This window comes from Ochotona curzoniae, unplaced genomic scaffold, assembly GCF_017591425.1.
Source record: "Ochotona curzoniae isolate NIBS_2020 unplaced genomic scaffold, NIBS_Ocur_1.0 contig_4372, whole genome shotgun sequence".
Lineage (NCBI taxonomy): Eukaryota > Metazoa > Chordata > Mammalia > Lagomorpha > Ochotonidae > Ochotona > Ochotona curzoniae.
In genome coordinates this window covers 2,538-21,478 of record NW_024466255.1, presented here as the reverse complement: position 1 = coordinate 21,478, position 18,941 = coordinate 2,538, and the positions used below count along the sequence as shown (strand labels likewise).

The 18,941-nt window shown below is 46.3% G+C and overlaps 1 protein-coding gene across 1 annotated transcript; it reads right to left on the bottom strand.

Moving 5' to 3' along the window:
- Nucleotides 1–7,083: 7,083 nt before the first annotated feature.
- LOC121160170 (class I histocompatibility antigen, Gogo-C*0203 alpha chain-like) lies at nucleotides 7,084–9,118 on the bottom strand. The gene is made up of 4 exons (XM_040985821.1): nucleotides 9,055–9,118; nucleotides 8,556–8,825; nucleotides 8,069–8,341; nucleotides 7,084–7,478 (listed from the first exon to the last, which is right to left on the bottom strand). The coding sequence occupies exons 1-4, from the start codon at nucleotides 9,116–9,118 to the stop codon at nucleotides 7,084–7,086; spliced, it is 1,002 nt and encodes a 333-aa protein (XP_040841755.1).
- Nucleotides 9,119–18,941: the final 9,823 nt, after the last annotated feature.

Below are 18,941 nucleotides of genomic sequence, written 5' to 3'. Positions count from 1 at the left end.
TAGAGATTATTTGGAAGCAACCAAACTGAAGTAAAAACATCAAAAAACCAGCATAGATTGGACTGTTGGAGTTACCCTTTCCATGTTGGCTTCCTTATATGAGAGAGAATATATGGTATTTGTTCTTTTGTGATTGACTCATTTCACTCAGCATAATGGTTTCTAGTTGGGACCACCTGGTTGTAAATAGAATAATTTTGTTTTTCTTAATAGCTGCATAATATTCCATGGAGTAGATATACCACAGTTTCTTTAACCACTCTTCCTTGGACGCACATCTGGTTTGCTTCCATGTCTTTGCTATTGTAGATTGTGCTGCTATAAATATAGAATTACAGATCCCCTTCTCACAGGCAGATTTCACTCCTTTTGGGTATATTCCTAGGAGCGGGATAGCTGGGTCATATGGCAGGTTTATTTGCAATTTTCCCAGCACTCTCCATACTAATTTCCATAGTGGTTGTACTAGCCTACACTCCCACCAGCAGTGAAGGAGGGTACCTTTCTCCCCACATCCACGCCAGCAGGTGTTGTTATTCGAGTTCTGAATGTAGGCCAGCCTCACTGGAGTTAGGTGGTACCTCAACGTGGTTTTCATTTGTATCTCTCTGATGGCTAGGGAGCCTGAGCATCTTTTCATATGCCTGTTAGCCATTTGAACCTGTTCTTCTGAGAAATGTCTGTTCATTTCTTTTGCCCATTTTGTTACAGGGTTGTTGTTTTTGCTGTCCCTGGGTTTCTGAAGCTCTTTGTAGATCTTGGATATTAGTCCCCTATCACTTGTGTAGTATGCAAAAATTTTCTCCCATTCTGTTGGTTGCTTCTTCACTTTATTAATTGTTTCCTTTGCTGTACAGAAGCTTTTTAGTTTGATGTAGTCCCATTTGTTCATTTTGGATTTAATTGCCTTTGCTTTGGGTGTCTTTTCTAAGAAGTCTTTCCCTGTTCCAATATCTTGGAGTGTGTTTCCTATATTTTCCTTTAATAGTTTGATGGTTTCTGCGTGTAAATTTAGGTCCTTGAGCCAGTTAGAGCTGATTTTTGTATAATGCGACAGGTGTGGGTCTTGCTTCTTTATTCTGCAAGCTGCTATCCAGTTGTCCCAACAGCATTTGTTGAATAAACCAGGTATTTTACCTGGATTGTTTTCCGTTTTCTTGTCAAAGATTAGGTGAGTATACATGTGTGGATTTCCTTCTGGTGTTTCTATTCTGTTCCACTGATCTTCTTCTCTGTTTCTGTACCAGTACCAGACTGTTTTGATAACCACTGCTCTGTAGTATGTCTTGAGGTCTGGAATTGTGAGTCCTCCAGTTTGATTTCTATTTTTCAGGATAGCTTTAGCTATTCGTGGTCTTTTGTGATTCCAAATGAACTTTTGTATCATCTTTTCTATTTCCGAGAAGAATGTTGTTGGGATTTTGATTGGGATTGCATTGAATCTGTATATTGCTTTTGGTAATATGGTCATTTTGATAATGTTGATCCTGCCAATCCAAGAACATGGTAATGTTCTCCATTTTTCAAGGTCTGCTTCTATTTCCTTCCTAAATGATTTATAGTTTTCATCATAGAGGTCTTTCACATCTTTAGTTAGCTTAATTCCTAGGTATTTAAGATTCCTCTCCTCTATTTTAAAGGGGACAGTACTTACAATTTCCTGCTCAGCCGTGGAATTATTTGCGTACACTAGCGCCATCGATTTGTGTTCATTAATTTTGTATCCTGCCACTCTGCCAAAGTCTCTTATGAGTTCCAATAGTCTCTTGACTGAGTCTTTTGGCTCCCCTATGTAGAGAATCATGTCATCTGCGAATAGTGATAATTTCAATTCTTCATTTCCAATTTCTATACCTTTAATTGCTTTGTCTTGCCTAATAGCTCTGGCTAGGACTTCCAAAACTATATTGAAGAGTAGCGGTGACAGTGGACATCCCTGTCTAGTTCCAGAATTTAGCGGAAAAGCTTCCAATCTTTCCCCATTTAGTATGATGCTGGCATTGGGTTTTTCGTAAATTGCTTCGATTATGTTGTAGAATGTTCCTTCTATGCCTATCTTGCTTAGGGTTTTTAACATGAAGTGGTGTTGGATTTTATCAAATGCCTTCTCTGCATCTATAGAGAGGATCATATGGTTTTTATTTTTCAATTTATTGATGTGGTGTATCACATTTATTGTTTTGCGAATGTTGAACCATCCCTGCATGCCTGGGATGAATCCCACCTGGTCCGGGTGAATGATCTGCCTGATGTGTTGTTGGATCCTATTGGCTAGTATTTTATTAAGGATCTTTGCATCTATGTTCATCAAGGATATTGGTCTGTAGTTCTCTTTTTCTGTTGTTTCTCTCTCTGGCTTTGGTATTAAGGTGATATTAGCTTCATAGAAAGAGCTTGGGAGGATTGCCTCTTTTTCTATTGCTTGAAAAAGCTTGTGTAAGATTGGGGTAAGTTCCTCTTGAAATGTTTGGTAGAATTCAGCTGTGAAGCCATCTGGTCCAGGACTTTTCTTGGTTGGGAGGGCTTTAATTACTGATTCAATCTCAGTGCATGTTATTGGGCTGTTTAGATTGTTAATTGCTTCTTGATTCAATTTTGCTGGATTGTATGTGTTCAAGAATCTATCCATCTCCTCTAGGTTTTCTGATTTGTTTGCATATAGTTGCTTGTAATAGGTCCTGATGATTCTTTGTATTTCTGAGGTATCTGTTGTTATATCTCCTTTCTCATCTCTGATACTATTGATGCATATTTTCTCCCTCCTTTTTTTGATTAGTTGAGCTAGTGGAGAGTCTATTTTGTTGATTTTCTCAAAGAACCAGCTTTTTGATTGATTGATCTTATGTATAGTTCTCTTGGTCTCTATTTGGTTTATTTCCTCCCGTATTTTGACAATTTCGTTTTTCCTACTAATCTTGGGACTCCTTTGTTGTTGAGTTTCTAGTTCTTTCAGTTGTAAGGTTAGCTGATTTACTTGGTGCTTTTCTAGTTTCTTGACATAAGCACTGATTGAAATGAACTTTCCCCTCAGCACTGCCTTGATTGTGTCCCATAAGTTTTGATAAGTTGTGTCGATGCCTTCATTTGTTTCAAGCAATTTTTTAATTTCTCCTCTGATTTCCTCTCTAACCCATTGCTCATTTAGTAACATATTATTCAGTCTCCACATGTTTGTAATTCTTCCTTGGTGTTTCGACTGCTTGGTCTCAAGCTTCACTCCTTGGTGGTCTGAGAAGATGCATGGTATGATTTCAACTTTTTTAAATTTGCTGAGGCTTGTTTTATGGCCTATAACATGATCAATTCTGGAGAAAGTTCCATGCACTGATGAAAAAAATGTGTATTCTCTGTCTGTAGGATGAAAGGTTCGATAGATGTCAACTAAATCCATTTGCTCTAGAGTTTGGGTGAGTTCTATTGTTTCTTTGCTGAGTTTCTGGCTTTTTGATCTGTCCATTTGTGTTAATGGGGTATTCAGGTCTCCCACTATGATCGTATTGGAGTTTATTTCTCCCTTTAAGTCCGTTAATATTTGTTTCATGTAGCTAGATGCTTTGGCATTTGGAGCGTAAACATTTAGTATGCTGATCTCTTCTTGCTGAAGGCATCCTTTGATCATTATGTGGTATCCTTCTTCATCTCTTTTGACGCTCTTTACGTCAAAGTCCATGTCATCTGATATAAGAATGGCTACACCTGCTCGTCTTTCCTTACCATTTGCTTGGAATATCTTTTTCCATCCTTTCACTTTCAATTTTTTCTGATCTTTGTTGGTGAGATGTGTCTCCTGTAAGCAGCAGATAGTAGGGTTTTGTTTTTTGATCCAGTCCTCCAATCTATGGCGTTTGACTGATGAGTTTAAGCCGTTTACATTCAGCGTTATTATGGATAAGGGGCAGTTTGGTCCTGTCATTTTGGCAATGTGTTGTTCTATAATTGAGTCGTTTGTTAGCCTTTTAGTGGGATGTTCTCCACATTTGCCTTTGTTTCTGGTGGTTGTTATTTCTTTTTTCTTTCATGGGAACATCCTTGAATATCATTTGTAAGGCAGGTTTAGATGAGGCAAAATCTTGAAATTTTTCTTTGCTGTGGAAGAATTTTATTTCATTTTCAAAGACAAAGGAGAGCTTTGCAGGGTAAGTTATTCTGGGCTGAAAATTTTTCTCTTTTAGGATCTGGAATACGTCATTCCATTCTCTTCTGGCCTGTAGTGTTTCCTCTGAAAGGTCAGCTGTGAGTTTGATTGGAGCTCCCCTATAGGACACTTGATTTTTTTCCCGTGCCCATTTAAGGATTTTTTCTTTTTGTTCAACTGAAGAGAACTTGATTATCATGTGTCGCGGTGAAGTTCGGTTTTGGTCAACTCTGTTTGGAGTTCTGTATCCCTCCTGTATATAATTTTCCAATTCTTTGCTCAGATTAGGGAAGTTTTCCTTTATTATTTCACTGAATACTCCTCTAATGCCAACTTCTCTTTCTGCACCCTCTGGAACTCCCATAACTCTTATGTTGGACCTTTTAATCATATCTTTTAATTCTTGGATACTTTTTTTAGCTTGACCTAGCTCTGCTTCCAGCTTTTTGCTTGTTGCTTCATGGTGACAGGAAATATCTTCTAATTCTGATATTCTTTCTTCTGCTTCATTCATTCTGTTGTTGAGACTCTCCACTGTATTTTTAATTTGCTCTACTGTGTTCTTAATTTCTGATATATCAGCCTTAATTTGATGTATTACTGCTATTTCTTCTTTGAACTCTTGTTTGTACTTCTCATTGTAGACCATCAGCTTTGCAACGAGTTTTCTGAGTTCTTTGTCCCCCATTTTCTCAATGTCTTCCTCAGTTAACTCTGAGAGTGGGCGGAGCTTTTGCTCTTTTGTTGGAGAGTCTTCAGTAACATTCACAGTACTTTTGTCTTGTCTTTTACCTTTTGTAGTTGCCGCTCTGTTTGACGAAATCATCTCTATGGTATATTACCTACAGGTCTATAAGTTGATTTTTATGTTCAATCAGTGCCCCGGATTTGGGAAACACAGCTGTCCTGACAATTGCTTTGTCTGTGGTACTGATTTTGTAGGCAGCACTGAGCTTGTCGCCCGCTGCTGGCTGATAAGTCAGAGTACTTCCTGGGGGTATTTTGGGTGGAGGTGGCGGCGTGCCTTGTATGGGCTGTTTTCTCTGCGGCTGTGCAGTGCTCTAAGATGGCGGTATTTTTGTCCCCAGGTCAGTACTTGGGTGACTCAGCTGTTCTCCCTTCAGTGTAACACTGTCTGGTCCCGTGACACTGTTATCTGAGAGCTGCCGAATTAGCACATGAGCAGATTGCCACTCCTCCTCTTGCAGCTTATCAGTGTTTGGAGCACTTGCCACAGTGTCCAAGATGGCGCCCGTAGGGGCACCAGCAAAGGTCGGGAGGTGGGGGGGCTGTCCGCCGTCAGCTCCAGGGACCACACCAACCCTGCAGGGAGCGAAGCTGGCGTTTCCCTCCCCACGTAGATCAGTCCCGGGTAAACAGCCAGAAAGGAGCCACTGTGCGGCTCTGACAACTACTCGTTCTGTCTCTCCGCACAAGATGGCGCCCTGAGTCCCCTGCTCCCTCCGCCTATTGCTGGTTCCAGTCACTCAGCTTGATTGTCAGCGCCCAGACTATATTAACTTTCCTATTCCCCACGCGGACCCAGGCTCTCACCTGGCGGTCACAAGAGCTGTGTGGAGGCCGCTGCTGGATGTTTGGCTGGCGCTGGAAACGGATCGCTAGAGCCTGGATCACTGGGATCTGAGTTGCTACTCGCCAACTGCTGGTGGGTTCTTCGGTCCACTACAACACTGCTGTCTCGTTTCCGCAGCTTCCCTGTGTCCAGGGGAGTTCCAGGTGCCCCCTGCTTACTGCCTGAGCCCTATTTTTTCCCTGAAATCTACTTATTGTACCTCTCCTTGCCTAAAGACTCTCCATTCCACCAAACACGTCTGCACTCTACGCCGCCATCTTAGAAAAAAAAAAAAAATCTAGGACCCCATTTAGCCCTGTAGGTCCAGGGCTAGGTCCTGAGCCCTCTCTTATCTCAGTCGCTCACTCCCTGGGTGCCCCATCTCTGTTCCAAGTGGAACCACCTGCCCATTGTCTTTCTCTTGCACAGACATTTCCCATCAAGTCTCTGTCTAGTGGTCACCGCCAGCCCTGCAGTGTCACTCACTTCTCAATGACATCGCAGCTCCCACCGCTCCTGCATTTTTTGCCTGGGCAGCACCCCCTCGCATCTTCCCTCCTAGTTGCCCTTCTCCCACAGTGATGCCACCCCCACACCGTCATGGCCTGAAGCCCTGGGTGTCCTCCTCTCCTCCTCCTCTTTCCCTGGATGCAGTCCACAGGAAGTGCTGTGCATCCATCTGCAGAAGGATCCAGAACCTCATCTCTCCACTCTGCCCTCACCCACACCCATTACAGTGACTGGCATCCCTGTCTGGGCTTCACAGGAGCCTGTAGAGCTTTGTCTCCAGCCTCTCAGTCTCTCAGCCCCGTCCTCACGCAACAGCCAGGGTGGTCCCTGGACAGGAGAAGGTGCACGTCCCTCCTCTGCTTGGAACTGTCTCATGACTACCACCTCACTCAGAGCCAGGGCTGAGCCTTCCTGTGAGCTTGTGTCCTGCTGGATGGTGGTGCCGACCCAGCCTTCCTAATGGTTACTTGCTCTGTGTGCAGACTTGCTCCTGCCTAGGGCATTTGCACTGGCCGTCTCCTGCCTGCAGAGCATCTCCCCAGATACTTTTGCAGAAGACTCATTGTGTCCTTCCAACCTTCCTCAGGGTCACCTCCTCAGGGCAGTGCATGCTGACCATGATGGTGAGACAGTCAGCTGCCGACATGTAGGCTCCACTCAGGCCAGCTAAGGAGGGTGTGGTGAAGGAGTTACGAAACAAACTTTTGGATACCAGTTTCAGGGAACTTAATCTAGCTGTTAGATAAGTAACAGTTATTTAGGGTTTAGGTTGTTAGGCAGAAGCAGTTTAGCAGAGCTTGGCAGCTTAGTTTTTTACCAATCAGTGTACAAACAAACAACACTACAAACCAGTAATCATAAACTACTAGGTCTTAGTTAGTGGGTCCTGAGGAGGCTCTGAGAGGGGAAGGGACAATAAGGGACTCTGACTCCAGGGCTCAGCCCTGACCCTGCTGAAGGCTCTGTCCACTCTGCCCTCCTTACCCCATCTCAGGGTGAGGGGCTCAGGCAGCCCCTCGTGCTCCACGTGGCATGTGTATCTCTGCTCCTCTCCAGAAGGCACCAGCACAGCTGCCCACTTCTGGAAGATTCCATCGCCTGCAGGCCTGGTCTCCACCAGCTCTGTGTCCTGGATCAGGTCCTCCCCATCTCGCTGCCAGGTGAGTGTGATGTCCTTGGGGTAGAAGCTGAGGGCCCAGCACCTCAGGGTGGCCTTCTGGTCAGAGACTGGGTGGTGGGTCACCTGTGTTATGGGTGGTTCTGAGGGAATTTTTGGAAAATTCAGGCCTTTCATGTTTTTCATCAGACACCAAAGCTGCACTCAGTGACCATCCTGAGAGTGGACAGGAGGACTGGGTTGTAGGAAAGAGTGAAACCCCAACCTGGCTTGCATTAAGACAGTGGGATAATCTACAGTTTAGTAAGTTCTAGAATCAGCTACAGCCCAGGGTATGAGCCTCTGGAAGGACTCAGAGTGGAGGGAAGGTGTTTGGTCTTGTCCTGAGTGGAGGCTGAGAAACCCAGAAACCCTGGAGTGAAACCTCCCAGCGCATTGGCTTGAGGTCGAGGGTAGGCCTTTGTAGGGGTCACTGTTCACAGGGGCCTGCCAGAGTCTAGGTTACCAACAGGGTTATTTCCAGATTATTCTATGACCTCTTCTCCCCCAACCCAGGTCCCTCATTTACACTGGAGGAAGGGCAGGTCTCAGGCACTGGACCCAAACCCGGAAGGACATCCCCGCTATTGTCTTTGAGGAGAGGCAGATGCTTGCCTGGGTCCCATTTTCCTCCCCTCCTTGCTGTCCCAATCCAAGGGAAGGTGGGAGGGCAACCCCTCTGAGCCCAGCACACCCCTGCGCTGCAGAGTCTCCTGCCCCATCTCCAGGTATCTGCGCAGCCACTTCACCTTGTCCTCCAGGTAGGCCCAGTGGCGATGAGTGTAACCTGCCAACTGCCACTTGCGCTTACTGATCTGAGCCGCCATGTCGGCCGCGGTCCAGGTGCTCAGGTCCTCATTCAGGGTGAGGTAATCCATGCCATTGTAGGCATACTGCCGGTACCCGCGGAGCAGGCGCCCGTCCTCCCCGACCTCGCAGCCGTACATCCTCTGGATGGTGTGAGAGCCTGTCCCGCCCGCGGTCAGCCCTGGCCACGCAGCTCCGCCCCGCCCTCACCGACCCGCGGGGATTTCAGCTGAAACCGAAAGTGAAACCCGGGCGTGTCCCGCGGCTCCTCCCGCCGAGGGTCTCCGCGGGGCGCGCAGTCTCGGGGTGGGGGACCTCGGCCCCGGGGACCCGGAGCGCCCTGGGCGCACGTGGGGAGGGGTCGGGTCACTCACCGGCCTCGCTCTGGTTGTAGTAGCTGCGCAGGGTCTGAAGGTTCACGCGGTCAATCTGTGCCTGGTTCTTGTTGTGCTGTGTCTCCCAGTCCCAGTACTCCTGCTCCACCTGCTGCATCCACGGCACACTGGGTTCCCTCCTCGGGTTCTCGGCGTCGCTGTCGAAGCGCACGAACTGCGTGTCGTCCACATAGCCGACTTCGATGAAGCTGGGCTCCCGGAGTTCGGGCCGGGACACAGCGGTTTGGAAATATGTCAGAGAGTGGGAGCCTGGGGGAGAGAGGGGCTGAGACCCGGGCCGACCCCCGCCCGGAGCGGGACGCTGTGGCACAAGTTCCATGAGGCGGGAGGGGAAGAAAGGTGCCAGTGGTCCCAAGACAACAAATGGGTGGGGAGGGGTGTAACGTCAGGAGCTGCTCCCCGGCGTCTTGCGTTCCCCTCTGCACGGTCCCCTCGCTCCTGCCCCGCAGAGCCCGTCTCCCTCCCGACCCGCACTCACCCGCTCGGGTCTCGGTCAGGGCCAGGGCCCCCGCGAGCAGCAGGAGGAGGGTCCTGGGAGCCATGGATCCACCCTTGGGTTGGGGAGTCTATGTGCGGACTTTATAACCGGGATCTGGCGGCGCTGACTGGCTCTCCAGAAACGGAGCGTCCAATGGGAGCTTGCCCAGGTTGGGAGCAGGAAAGTGACTCCTCACTGCTGGGCTTTCCTTCTGCAGACCTCCCGCAGACTGAGACCCTGAGGACCACACTGGTACTGGAGACTGCCCTGACCACGTGCCCCATGCTTCCAAGGCTTGTGTGTTGTCCCCTCCCTGACGCCATGCTGGGCGCTGGCTGAGAGAATCCGGAGAGCCCTAGACTGGGCTTCACTCCCCTTTAACTTCCTTGACCCCTGGACTCTTCTAGAAGGAAATTCAGCTCCAGGGATCTTGATGAAAGAGCCCAAGTGAGCTAGGAAGCACAGGAAGAGACACAGGGTTTCCTCTATTTCCCTTCCTCCCACCTGTGTCTGAACCCCGGAGCGGGAGCACCCAGAGTCCCTGTCCTGCTTTTTCGCCCTGCTTTTTCTTAGCCCCAAGTGCAGTACAAACCTGACAGAGGTGCGTGTGGCCTGGCCACACCCTAGAGTGAGCAGCGTCCCAGACACGCTTCCACAGCCCCAGGTGCACTTTCCTAGGCATGGCACCCATCCTTTGGTATCCTCATCCTCATCCCCAGCCCTGAGCCTGTGTGCGTGAGTCCAGAGCACAGCCAGCATCATGTCCCTCCTTATCCACCAGGAATTGACCCAGGACCCCTGGGGATATGGAATTCCAGGATGTTACTGACCCCTGCACTGTACACACCTATGACAAAGTTAATAAATATGATTTGAGCAGTAACATACTAGCAACAGTAGGTGATAATAAAACATCCAGTTACAGCAATGCATTGTGTGGGAGCTTTGCGATTTCTGAATGTGTCATGGTGCTGTGTCCCTCTCCCTGTGACAGTGTGAGGGGCTGAAAAATCTCAGTGTGAGGATGGAGAAGGGTGGCTGCTGTGCAGAGACACCCTGAGGCATAGTTAGCTACTTAGTGTTTCCTCTAGAAGCTTCTACATATTTTAATCATGTCAAGATTGCCACTGTGTAATGCAGACAGTGAGTCCTTCACCTGTGTTCATGCGTTAGATGTTAGAGAACAATGAGGGATTGAGGGTGAGGAGACGGAAAGACTGCAATGTGACTGCAATAACTCAGGCTGGGCCAGCTGGAAGTCAGGAGCACAGAACCCACTTACAATGTTCCATGGACCAAGTACTTGGGCAATCAGCACTGCCTCCCAGATGCACAATAACAGGTGCTTGAATTTGGAGAGGTTTGCCACTCAAACTTGGGCACTGATTGATGGGATGATGGCATCCTAAGCAAACAGCTTAGCTCTGTTCGCTGCCGGGCAGTGATGAACTTGGTGCATGGAGCTGATAATCACATGCATGTGGACTGATGGTCAATAGCCAAAGTTTATTAACAGCGTCAGACAGAAGTTCACACAGGCATCAGGGTGGAGGGTTTAAGGAATTTATATTCCAATAGCAAGGGGGAGTTGACCTGAGACCTTGTGAGTTCTTGGCCTATTTATTCCTGTATCAACTGCCCCAGAGCCTTTCCCACAGGATTGCAACCAGCCCTGGCTCCACACTGGCAAGGTTTCCCAATGTCCCCTCCTACAAATCTAATAAATTGTCATCCTACAAAACTGCTTCCTAAACACCCTTATTTTCTGTTTTATTTAAAAGTCTCTTATTTGACACACACACACACACACAGACTCATCTGGTCTGCTGAAGAAGCACAGAGGGAGCACAGTCCAGGCCTGTGAAAGAGAAGGAGGGAGCAGAGCACCTGGCATCTTCTGCTCTCCCAGATGCATTAGTAGCACCAGGGCAGCCAGGAGTCATGCAGATGCTCAATCAGGGACCCTTGGATTGCAGGTGGCTGGCTTCTTGGTATGCCACAGTGACTAATGTGGCCTGCCTTTCATATAAATAAGACAAAATAAATAAATAGATCTTTAATTGACTGACTTTCGGCTACATCTCACTTTAGAGAAACATCTAAAGTTCATGAAAGCATTGGGAAAGGACCTAATAGGCAGGTCTCAATAGCCAGTATGTGAAAAATGCTTAAGTTCATCAGTCGTTAGGGAAATGCAAATCAAGTCAAGGTGATATCCGCTGATCCCTGTCAGAATGGCAGTTACAGAAGGAGAGTGACAAACACGTGATCCGTGCACAGGAACAGCCTGGTCCTTTAAAGGGCTCAGCAGACAGGATAGCCTAACCCAGAAGAACCCCCATCTCAGGGCCAACTAATTGCATAGGGGCCACTATAGGGTCAAACTGCCTGGCAGGGCTCTTCCTTTGGCATTTAACTGAGTCCAGGCTGAAAATGGACGTTCAGATAGAGTCTTGTGAAGAGTGATGAAATACACCCTGACTGACTATGGACATCTTTGTATCTTAAAGCCAAAGAACATGTTTATCGCCTTTGGTCACAGTAAAGTGCAATAATTCATCTGCTCGAAGCTGTGTTAGTTATTAGTTCCCAGAATGTAGCAACTGGAAACTCAGAAAACGTTTATTGTCTTCCACTGTTTTATATAAAAATGTTCATGTGTTTATTTTCATTTAGTTGACATGAACAGTGATAGAAGGAGTGAAAGGAGAGAGCTGTCCTCCTTCTGCTGCTCCTCTCCCTGACGCCCACAGCAGCTGGAGCTGGGCCAGGCAGGAGTCAGGTGCCCAGGACCCGGCCCAGGCCTCCCTGGTGGGGTGCAGGGATCCAAGTCCCCCAAGCCTTCCTCTGCCTCCTTCTAGGAGGAGGCACCAGCAGGAAGCTGGGTCCCAAGTGGAGCAGCCAGGAGGCAAATGGGGCTCCGAGGTGGGATGGGAACTTCTAAAAGTCGCACTCCCCCACTTCTGCTGCCCACTTGCCCCACCCCCCATCTCTGACATCAGGAAGCAGGTGAAGTTGACTGAGGCTTCTGCTCAGACTGTCCCAGGGAGCAGTGGAGCAGAGAGCCAGGGCGGCCCCATCTGAGGCTGGGCTGGACAAGCAGGACTGCCCTGTGGCGCCCTCTGGTGGTCAGTGGAAGAGGCCTCAGGGCTGTGTGTGTCAAGGCTTAAGTCCTGACTCAGAATCTATGCTAGTCCAGCATCACTTTCAGTTATAACTGGGACCTTAAGTCCGGTGCAGACACACCAGGAAGAAATTAAGCTTCATCTTCAAATATGAGGAACATCAAGGAGTTCACATACATGCTAAAACAAAACTCAAAATTAAATACTGTTTCTTAATTGTGTAAGCCAATTTTTAAAAGTTTAATTTATGTCTATTTGAAGTGGAGGCTTATGGAGAGACAAAGATCTTCCATCTACTGGTTTGCACTTCCATCACATGGCTGCACAGCTGAAGCTGAGCCATGTGAAGCCAGGAGATTCTTCCGGATCCGCAACATGTGCGCAGATGCAGATGGGCAACTGTGGCCATTTTAAGAGTGAACCAGCAGGTGGAATATCTCTCTTTCTCCCAGTCACTCTGACTTTAAAATAAATCTTTAAACATCTTAAAAACAGGACTGTCAGAGCCAGTGCTTTGGCACAGCAGGATCAACCATTACTTGAAACACTGGCATCCCATGATGGAGCCAGTGTGAGATTAGAATGCTCCACTTCTGATCAGTCCCTGCTTTGCACCAGGTAAAGCAACAGAAGATGGCCAAGTCCTTGGTCCCTGGTACCCATGTGGGAGATCTGGAAGAAGCTCCTGGCTCTTGGCTTTGTATCAACCCAGTTCTGCTCATGGCAGCTATTTGGGGGTGAACCAGCAGATGGAAGTTTTTTCTTAGGGATTTCCTGCCAGCAGGGCTCCAAAACCACGGAGGAGGTGAGGTGTAGAAACTTACATAGACTAAGAAAGAGGAAGGCATGGGGGCGGGGCATCTCCCGACAGTCCTTCCACCCAACAATGGCACTGTAATTGGTTAGAAGGCACTTCTATTTCTCTAGACTCTCCAATCACGTCACGGGTCGCATAGAGCACTCACGAATGGCAGGTTGGCAAGGAGTCATGTATACCAGGTAGACTTGGAGGTAATGTGGGCTGCACCTGACTCCTCACAGTTGTTTATCAAGGAAGTCACAGCACAGCTCGTCTAAGGACAGAGAAGAGAGACTGGGGTGCAATCCATCACCCTTGCCTATATGACCAGTGAAGAAGGTCAGGTTGAGGTCTTGATTAGCCAAAACCATTGTCAGGGTGTTCCCCTGGGGACAGGTGTGCTGCGTGCCTACGACCTCCCACATAGGCCAGGCAGGCAGAGATCCAGGGGCGATCTCCCACAAGATCTGGCTCTGTCTCCCACTACTTCTCCTTTTCTCTTTCTCCATACCCTGCCCTTCAAATGACAAAATAAATAAATCTTTTCAAAATTTCTGAAAAAAAATACTGAGAAAAGAGTTGTGATTTTAAAATAAGAAACCATGTGAAATGGGGCCAATCTTGCAGCAGATGCCCGCAGCCTTGATGAAGCTCACATGCCTTGGTTTGATTCATGCTGACCTTAAAGCTGAAAACATAATGCTGGTTGATCCCGTTTGTCAACCCTAGTAGTTAAAGTCATTGACTGGTTCTGCTAGTCAGGTTTCCAAAGCTGTGTGCCCAACCTGCTTATAGTCACATTCATACAGACAAGTGGTTAATTATGAAAACTATTTTACATTGCAGAGCTCTTACATTTAACATGTTGCACAGAGCTACAAATAATATTTATTTATTCATTTATTTATTTACAGGTTAAAAAATAAAAACCTGCCAAGGCTAGTTGTGGGCACTCGGGAGAGCAGGTGAGCCTCCAGCTGGGACACTGCATCCCACATGACAGATCCTGGATGGGAGCTGACTCGCCTCTGAATCCAACGTCCTGCTAACTTCCAGACTCATCTACAACCCAAATGAAGCAATTACCCAGGTAATATCATCTCCCATCCCATCAGAAGAAGTCTTTTCCAGTGAAAGCTGCTTCACAGAGGAGAAGGGACTGGGACGCCAGATGCACAGACATCAGCACAGGGACACGAGAAATAAGAAGCAGCAAGGAAGCAGGACATCTCCAAGAGAGCACAGCACTTCTCCAGAAATAGATGCCAGTGAGGAGGAAGTTTATAAAATGCCTGGAAAAGAATTCAACATAATGATCTCAAGAATTCAAAGCAATGTTCTCAGGGAAAGTCCCTGAGATTGAAGAGAATATGGATAGATAATTCAGAGACACAAGGAAAACAGTGCATTTTACAAACAGAAAATTCTACACACAAGTAGATATAATTTTATTTATTTATTTATTTTTATTATTTTTTATTGGAAAGGCGGATATACAGAGAGGAGAGACAGAGAGGAAGATCTTCCATCCTATGATTCACTTCCCAAGTGAGCCGCAACGGCCGATGCTATGCCCATCCGAAGCCAGGAGCCTCTTCCAGGTCTCCGATGCGGGTGCAGGGTCCCAAAGCTTTGGGCCGTCCTCGACTGCTTTCCCGGCCACAGGCTTGGTGCTGGAAGGGAAGCGGGGCTGCCGGGATTAGAACAGGCACCCATATGGGATCCCGGGCGTGCAAGGCGAGGACCTTAACCACTTGCGCCACCGCGCTGGGCCCTAGATATAATTTTAAAAGATTAATTATGAATTGTAGAGTTGAAAACTCTGTTCAATAAAATGAAAACACACAAACAACTGAGACTGTCAACAATAGGACACCTAAAGTAGAAGAATTTCTGAACTTGGAATATAGGCCAGTTATATTGATATAAGCCAGTTAATCCTACAACAAATAAATATGAAGAAGAAGAAGAAAGAGAAGGAGAATTACTCAAAGTGAAGAAAGCCTTTGAGATGTATAGGGCAAAGCATGCTTGTATATGGGGCTGCTTGATGGAGGAAAGAAAGAAAACCTTTAATGATACAGCAGCTAAAAACGCCCACACCTTAAAAGAGACATGGACATCAAAATCCAGGAAACTCGAAGGACTCAACCAGATTCAACCCACAAAAGACTCCCTCTGAGGTGTGTAATAATTAAATTGGTAAATGTGAAGACCAGGAGGGATTTTTAAATGCAGCAGGACAATGTCAAGTTACATGTAAAGGAAAACCCATTGCATCAACAGCAGACTGCTTTGCAGAAACTTTCCTGGAAAAAGAAGAATGGGATGATGCGCTCAAACTTTTGGGAAAAAAAATTACCAGTCAAGGAAATGTATCCAGCTCCGTTAGAAATAAATGAGAATGTAAGTTTTTGCTGGCAAGCAAAACCTGAGAGAATCACCACCAGCCCCTCTACAAAAAAGGCTTTAATGCTTCGGGAGGACTGATGCTAGAAGTAAACAGATTATACTTGTCCTCATGAAAACAGGTGGAAAGTACAATTAGTAGAGAAAATACATGAAGGAGAACAGGTTCAGAACTTATCAACAGAACACTACCAAGACTCAAAGATGAGAAACAGGAGAGGCAGTCAAAGAATATGTGACATTCAGTAAGAATTAACAAAATAACAGAGTGAGTTCTTGACTTCCAATAATAAACTTGAATGTGAATAGATTAAGTTTCACAACAAAAGAATATAGGCTGGCCAAATGGATAAAACAAAACAAAACAAAACAAAACAAAACAAAACAAAACAAAACAAAACAAAACAAAACATAAAACAAGACTGTTGGGGCCAGCAGTGGCAGGTTAAGATGCTCCATTAGATCTATTACCTGATATCACAGAGCTCTTTCAAGTCCTGGCTGCTCCAGTCAGCTGCAGCTCCCTGCTCATGTGCCTGTGAGAGCAGTGGGGGATGGTGCAAGTGCTTGGGCCTCCTGCACTCACTTAGGAGGTCAGTAAGATTCCTTATTCCTGGCTTCAGCCTGGCTGATGGCGACAAAAGAACAAATATGTCTCTTCCTCTCAGGCTTTCTGATGTTCTGTCTTTCAAATAAAAAGTTAAAGAAAATAAATAAGTAAATCTATAAGAAAAAGTCTGGGATTCAGTGTGTGCTGCCTACAAGTGATTAATTTCCTTGGTAAAGATACACAGAGGCTGAAGCTGAAAAGACACAACTGCAAATGAAAGTAAAAAAAGGGACAGGAGAAGCCATACTAATATCAGAGAAAATGGAGTTTAGACAAGTAAGTATAAAAATAAGATGAAGAAAGTCATTTGTGAATTCATAAAAGGATCAACTCAACAGGAAGATGTAACAATTATAAATATAGGACCCGGCATGATAGTGCAGTGGTAAAGGTCCTCGCCTCGCCTTGCACACACCGGGACCCCATTTGGGCACCGGTTCTAATCCCGGCAGCTCCACTTCCCATCCAGCTCCCTGCTTGTGGCCTGGGAAAGCAGTTGAGAACAGCCCAAAGCCTTGGGACCCTGCACCCGCATCGGAGACCTGGAAGAGCTCCTGGCTCTTTTAAATATATGCACCAAAACACACAAACATATAAAACAAATATTATTAGACATGGGGAAAAGATAAATTCCAATACAATACAGTTGCAGGCATTCATGGGATCAATCAGGGATGGGAGATCTGTGTGTGTGTGTGTGTGTGTGTGTGTGTATGTGTGCGTGTTTGTGTGTGTCTGTTTCTCTAATATAATATGTTAAATGCTATAACATACACATGAAGAGGAAATTTTATAGAAATAAGAGCAGCAGACATCAAAAACAGAAAGACTTCAAATGAACAGCTTAAAAATGCATTCAAGGGCTTAGAAAAGTAAGACCAGGCCAAGCCCCAAATTGGTAGAAGGCAAGGCATAATGAAGAGTTGAAAATAAATAAAATCAAAATTAAAAAGACAATACAGGCTGGCATTGTAACTTAGTGAGCTAAGCATCTGCCTGTAGTGCCTACATTTCTTTGGCTAGCAGCTAGTATCCCACTTATTGCACTTCTGATGCAGCTCCTGTAATAGTCTGGGAAAGCAACCGAGGATGGCCTAGGTCTTTGGGCCCCTGTGCCGGCTTGGGAGATGGGGAAGAATCTCCAGGCTCCCAACGTTGGATGGGCTCAGCTACACCCACTGTGGCCATTTGGGGAGTGAACCAGTGAATGGAAGATCTTTCTGTCTCCTCTTTGTATCTCTGTCTTTCAAATAAAAATAAGTATCAAAAACGTATTAATAAAATAAAATTTAAAAAGACAACACACACAAAAAAAATCAAAGAGATGAAAGGTAGCTGTTTGAAAAGCTAAGTGTAAAATAGAAACCATTAGTCAGAACACAGCTCTGGTGGGCACAGCTCCCGTGGACCGCCTCCCAGAGGTTGGATTGAGGCTGGGCGGGCAAGATAGTGGACAACAAGTGGGCACTGTCCAACGGTGTGTGGCCTCCATTTAACATGGTGGCTGTCAAATCCAACACACCTGTGACTGATAGGGCGCAAGGCTTACAAGTCTGTCCCAGACCAACAGGATGCCTTCAGCACCTACCACGGGAACTTCTCTGGGATGACTGACAGGAACCAGTCAAGCAAGCTCTCTAAGGTTTCCCTACAGGCTCTCTGCCCAGGTCTGTGAGCCCCAACTCTGAGAGTCTGACAGATTGTAGAGTGCAGATTATACTGGATGGCTTTATCCAGGGCTGCACTGCGTGTGGGTGGGCGTGCCAGGACAGCTGGATCCAGGCACCTGTGAGCAGTTCCTTTCTGTGGTCTGCAGTGTCCTGTAACATCAGCCTTGTAAACAGTGAGAGGACTTGTCTAGCATAGGCGGAAGTGCCAAATTGCTTAAATTAAAAGAAGCAGAATACAGATGTTACATTTTACATAGTTAATATTTGGAGACCTGGCTATGGATAGCTAAGGAATGGTTTTGCAGTTGTAACATGTTAATTATAATGAAAATGCTGGGCCTGGTGACTGTGACATGAGGTAAATTAATAACATGTCAGGAATTCTGTTGGGATAAATACCTCAAGTACGTATACTTCTAGTCCTGAAGTATAAAAATCATCCAATAACTTTAGAATAATACAGAACCTCCACAGAAAGTTTTTTACGTCCTGTACTATACTTCCTAAATAGGTGTTGGAATGTGTGACATTAGCATAAAATGAATGCTGGGACAACCAAAAACACTTCAGAAATTTAAGAAATGAATAGTAAAAGATCAAAGCGGGCCCACTGTGGTAGCCTAGGGGATAAAGTCTTCATCTTGCATACCCAGGATCCCATACGAAACCTGGTTCGTATCCCTGCTGCTCCACTTCCCTCTTAGCTCCCTGCTTGTGGCCTGGAAAGCAGTCGAGGACAGCCCAAAAGCCTTGGGACTCTGCAGCGATGTGGGAGACTGGAAGAAGAACCTGGGTCCTGGCTTTGGATTGTCTTAGCTCCACCATTAAGGCTACTTGTGCAGATGGAAGACCTTTCTTCTGTTTCACTCTGTAAATATGACCTTCCAACAAGAATGTATAAATCTTTTTTTTTTAAAGATTTATTTTTTTATTTTTTTTTGGAAAGGTGGATATACAGCAAGGAGAGACAGAGAGGAAGATCTTCCATCCGATGATTCACTCTCCAAGCGGCCACAACGGCTGGAGCTGAGCCAATCCAAAGCCAGGAGCCTCTTCCCGGCCTCCCATGCTGGTGCAGGGTCCCAAAGTTCTGGGCTGTCCTCAACTGCTTTTCCAGGCCACAGGCAGGGAGCTGCATGGGAAGCGGAGCTGCTGGGATTAGAACTGGCACTCATATGGGATCCCAGGCGTGCAAGGACCTTAACCACTACTCTATCACACGGGGCCCAAAAATATATAAATCTTAAAAAGAAAAAAGGATTGAAGCAGTTATT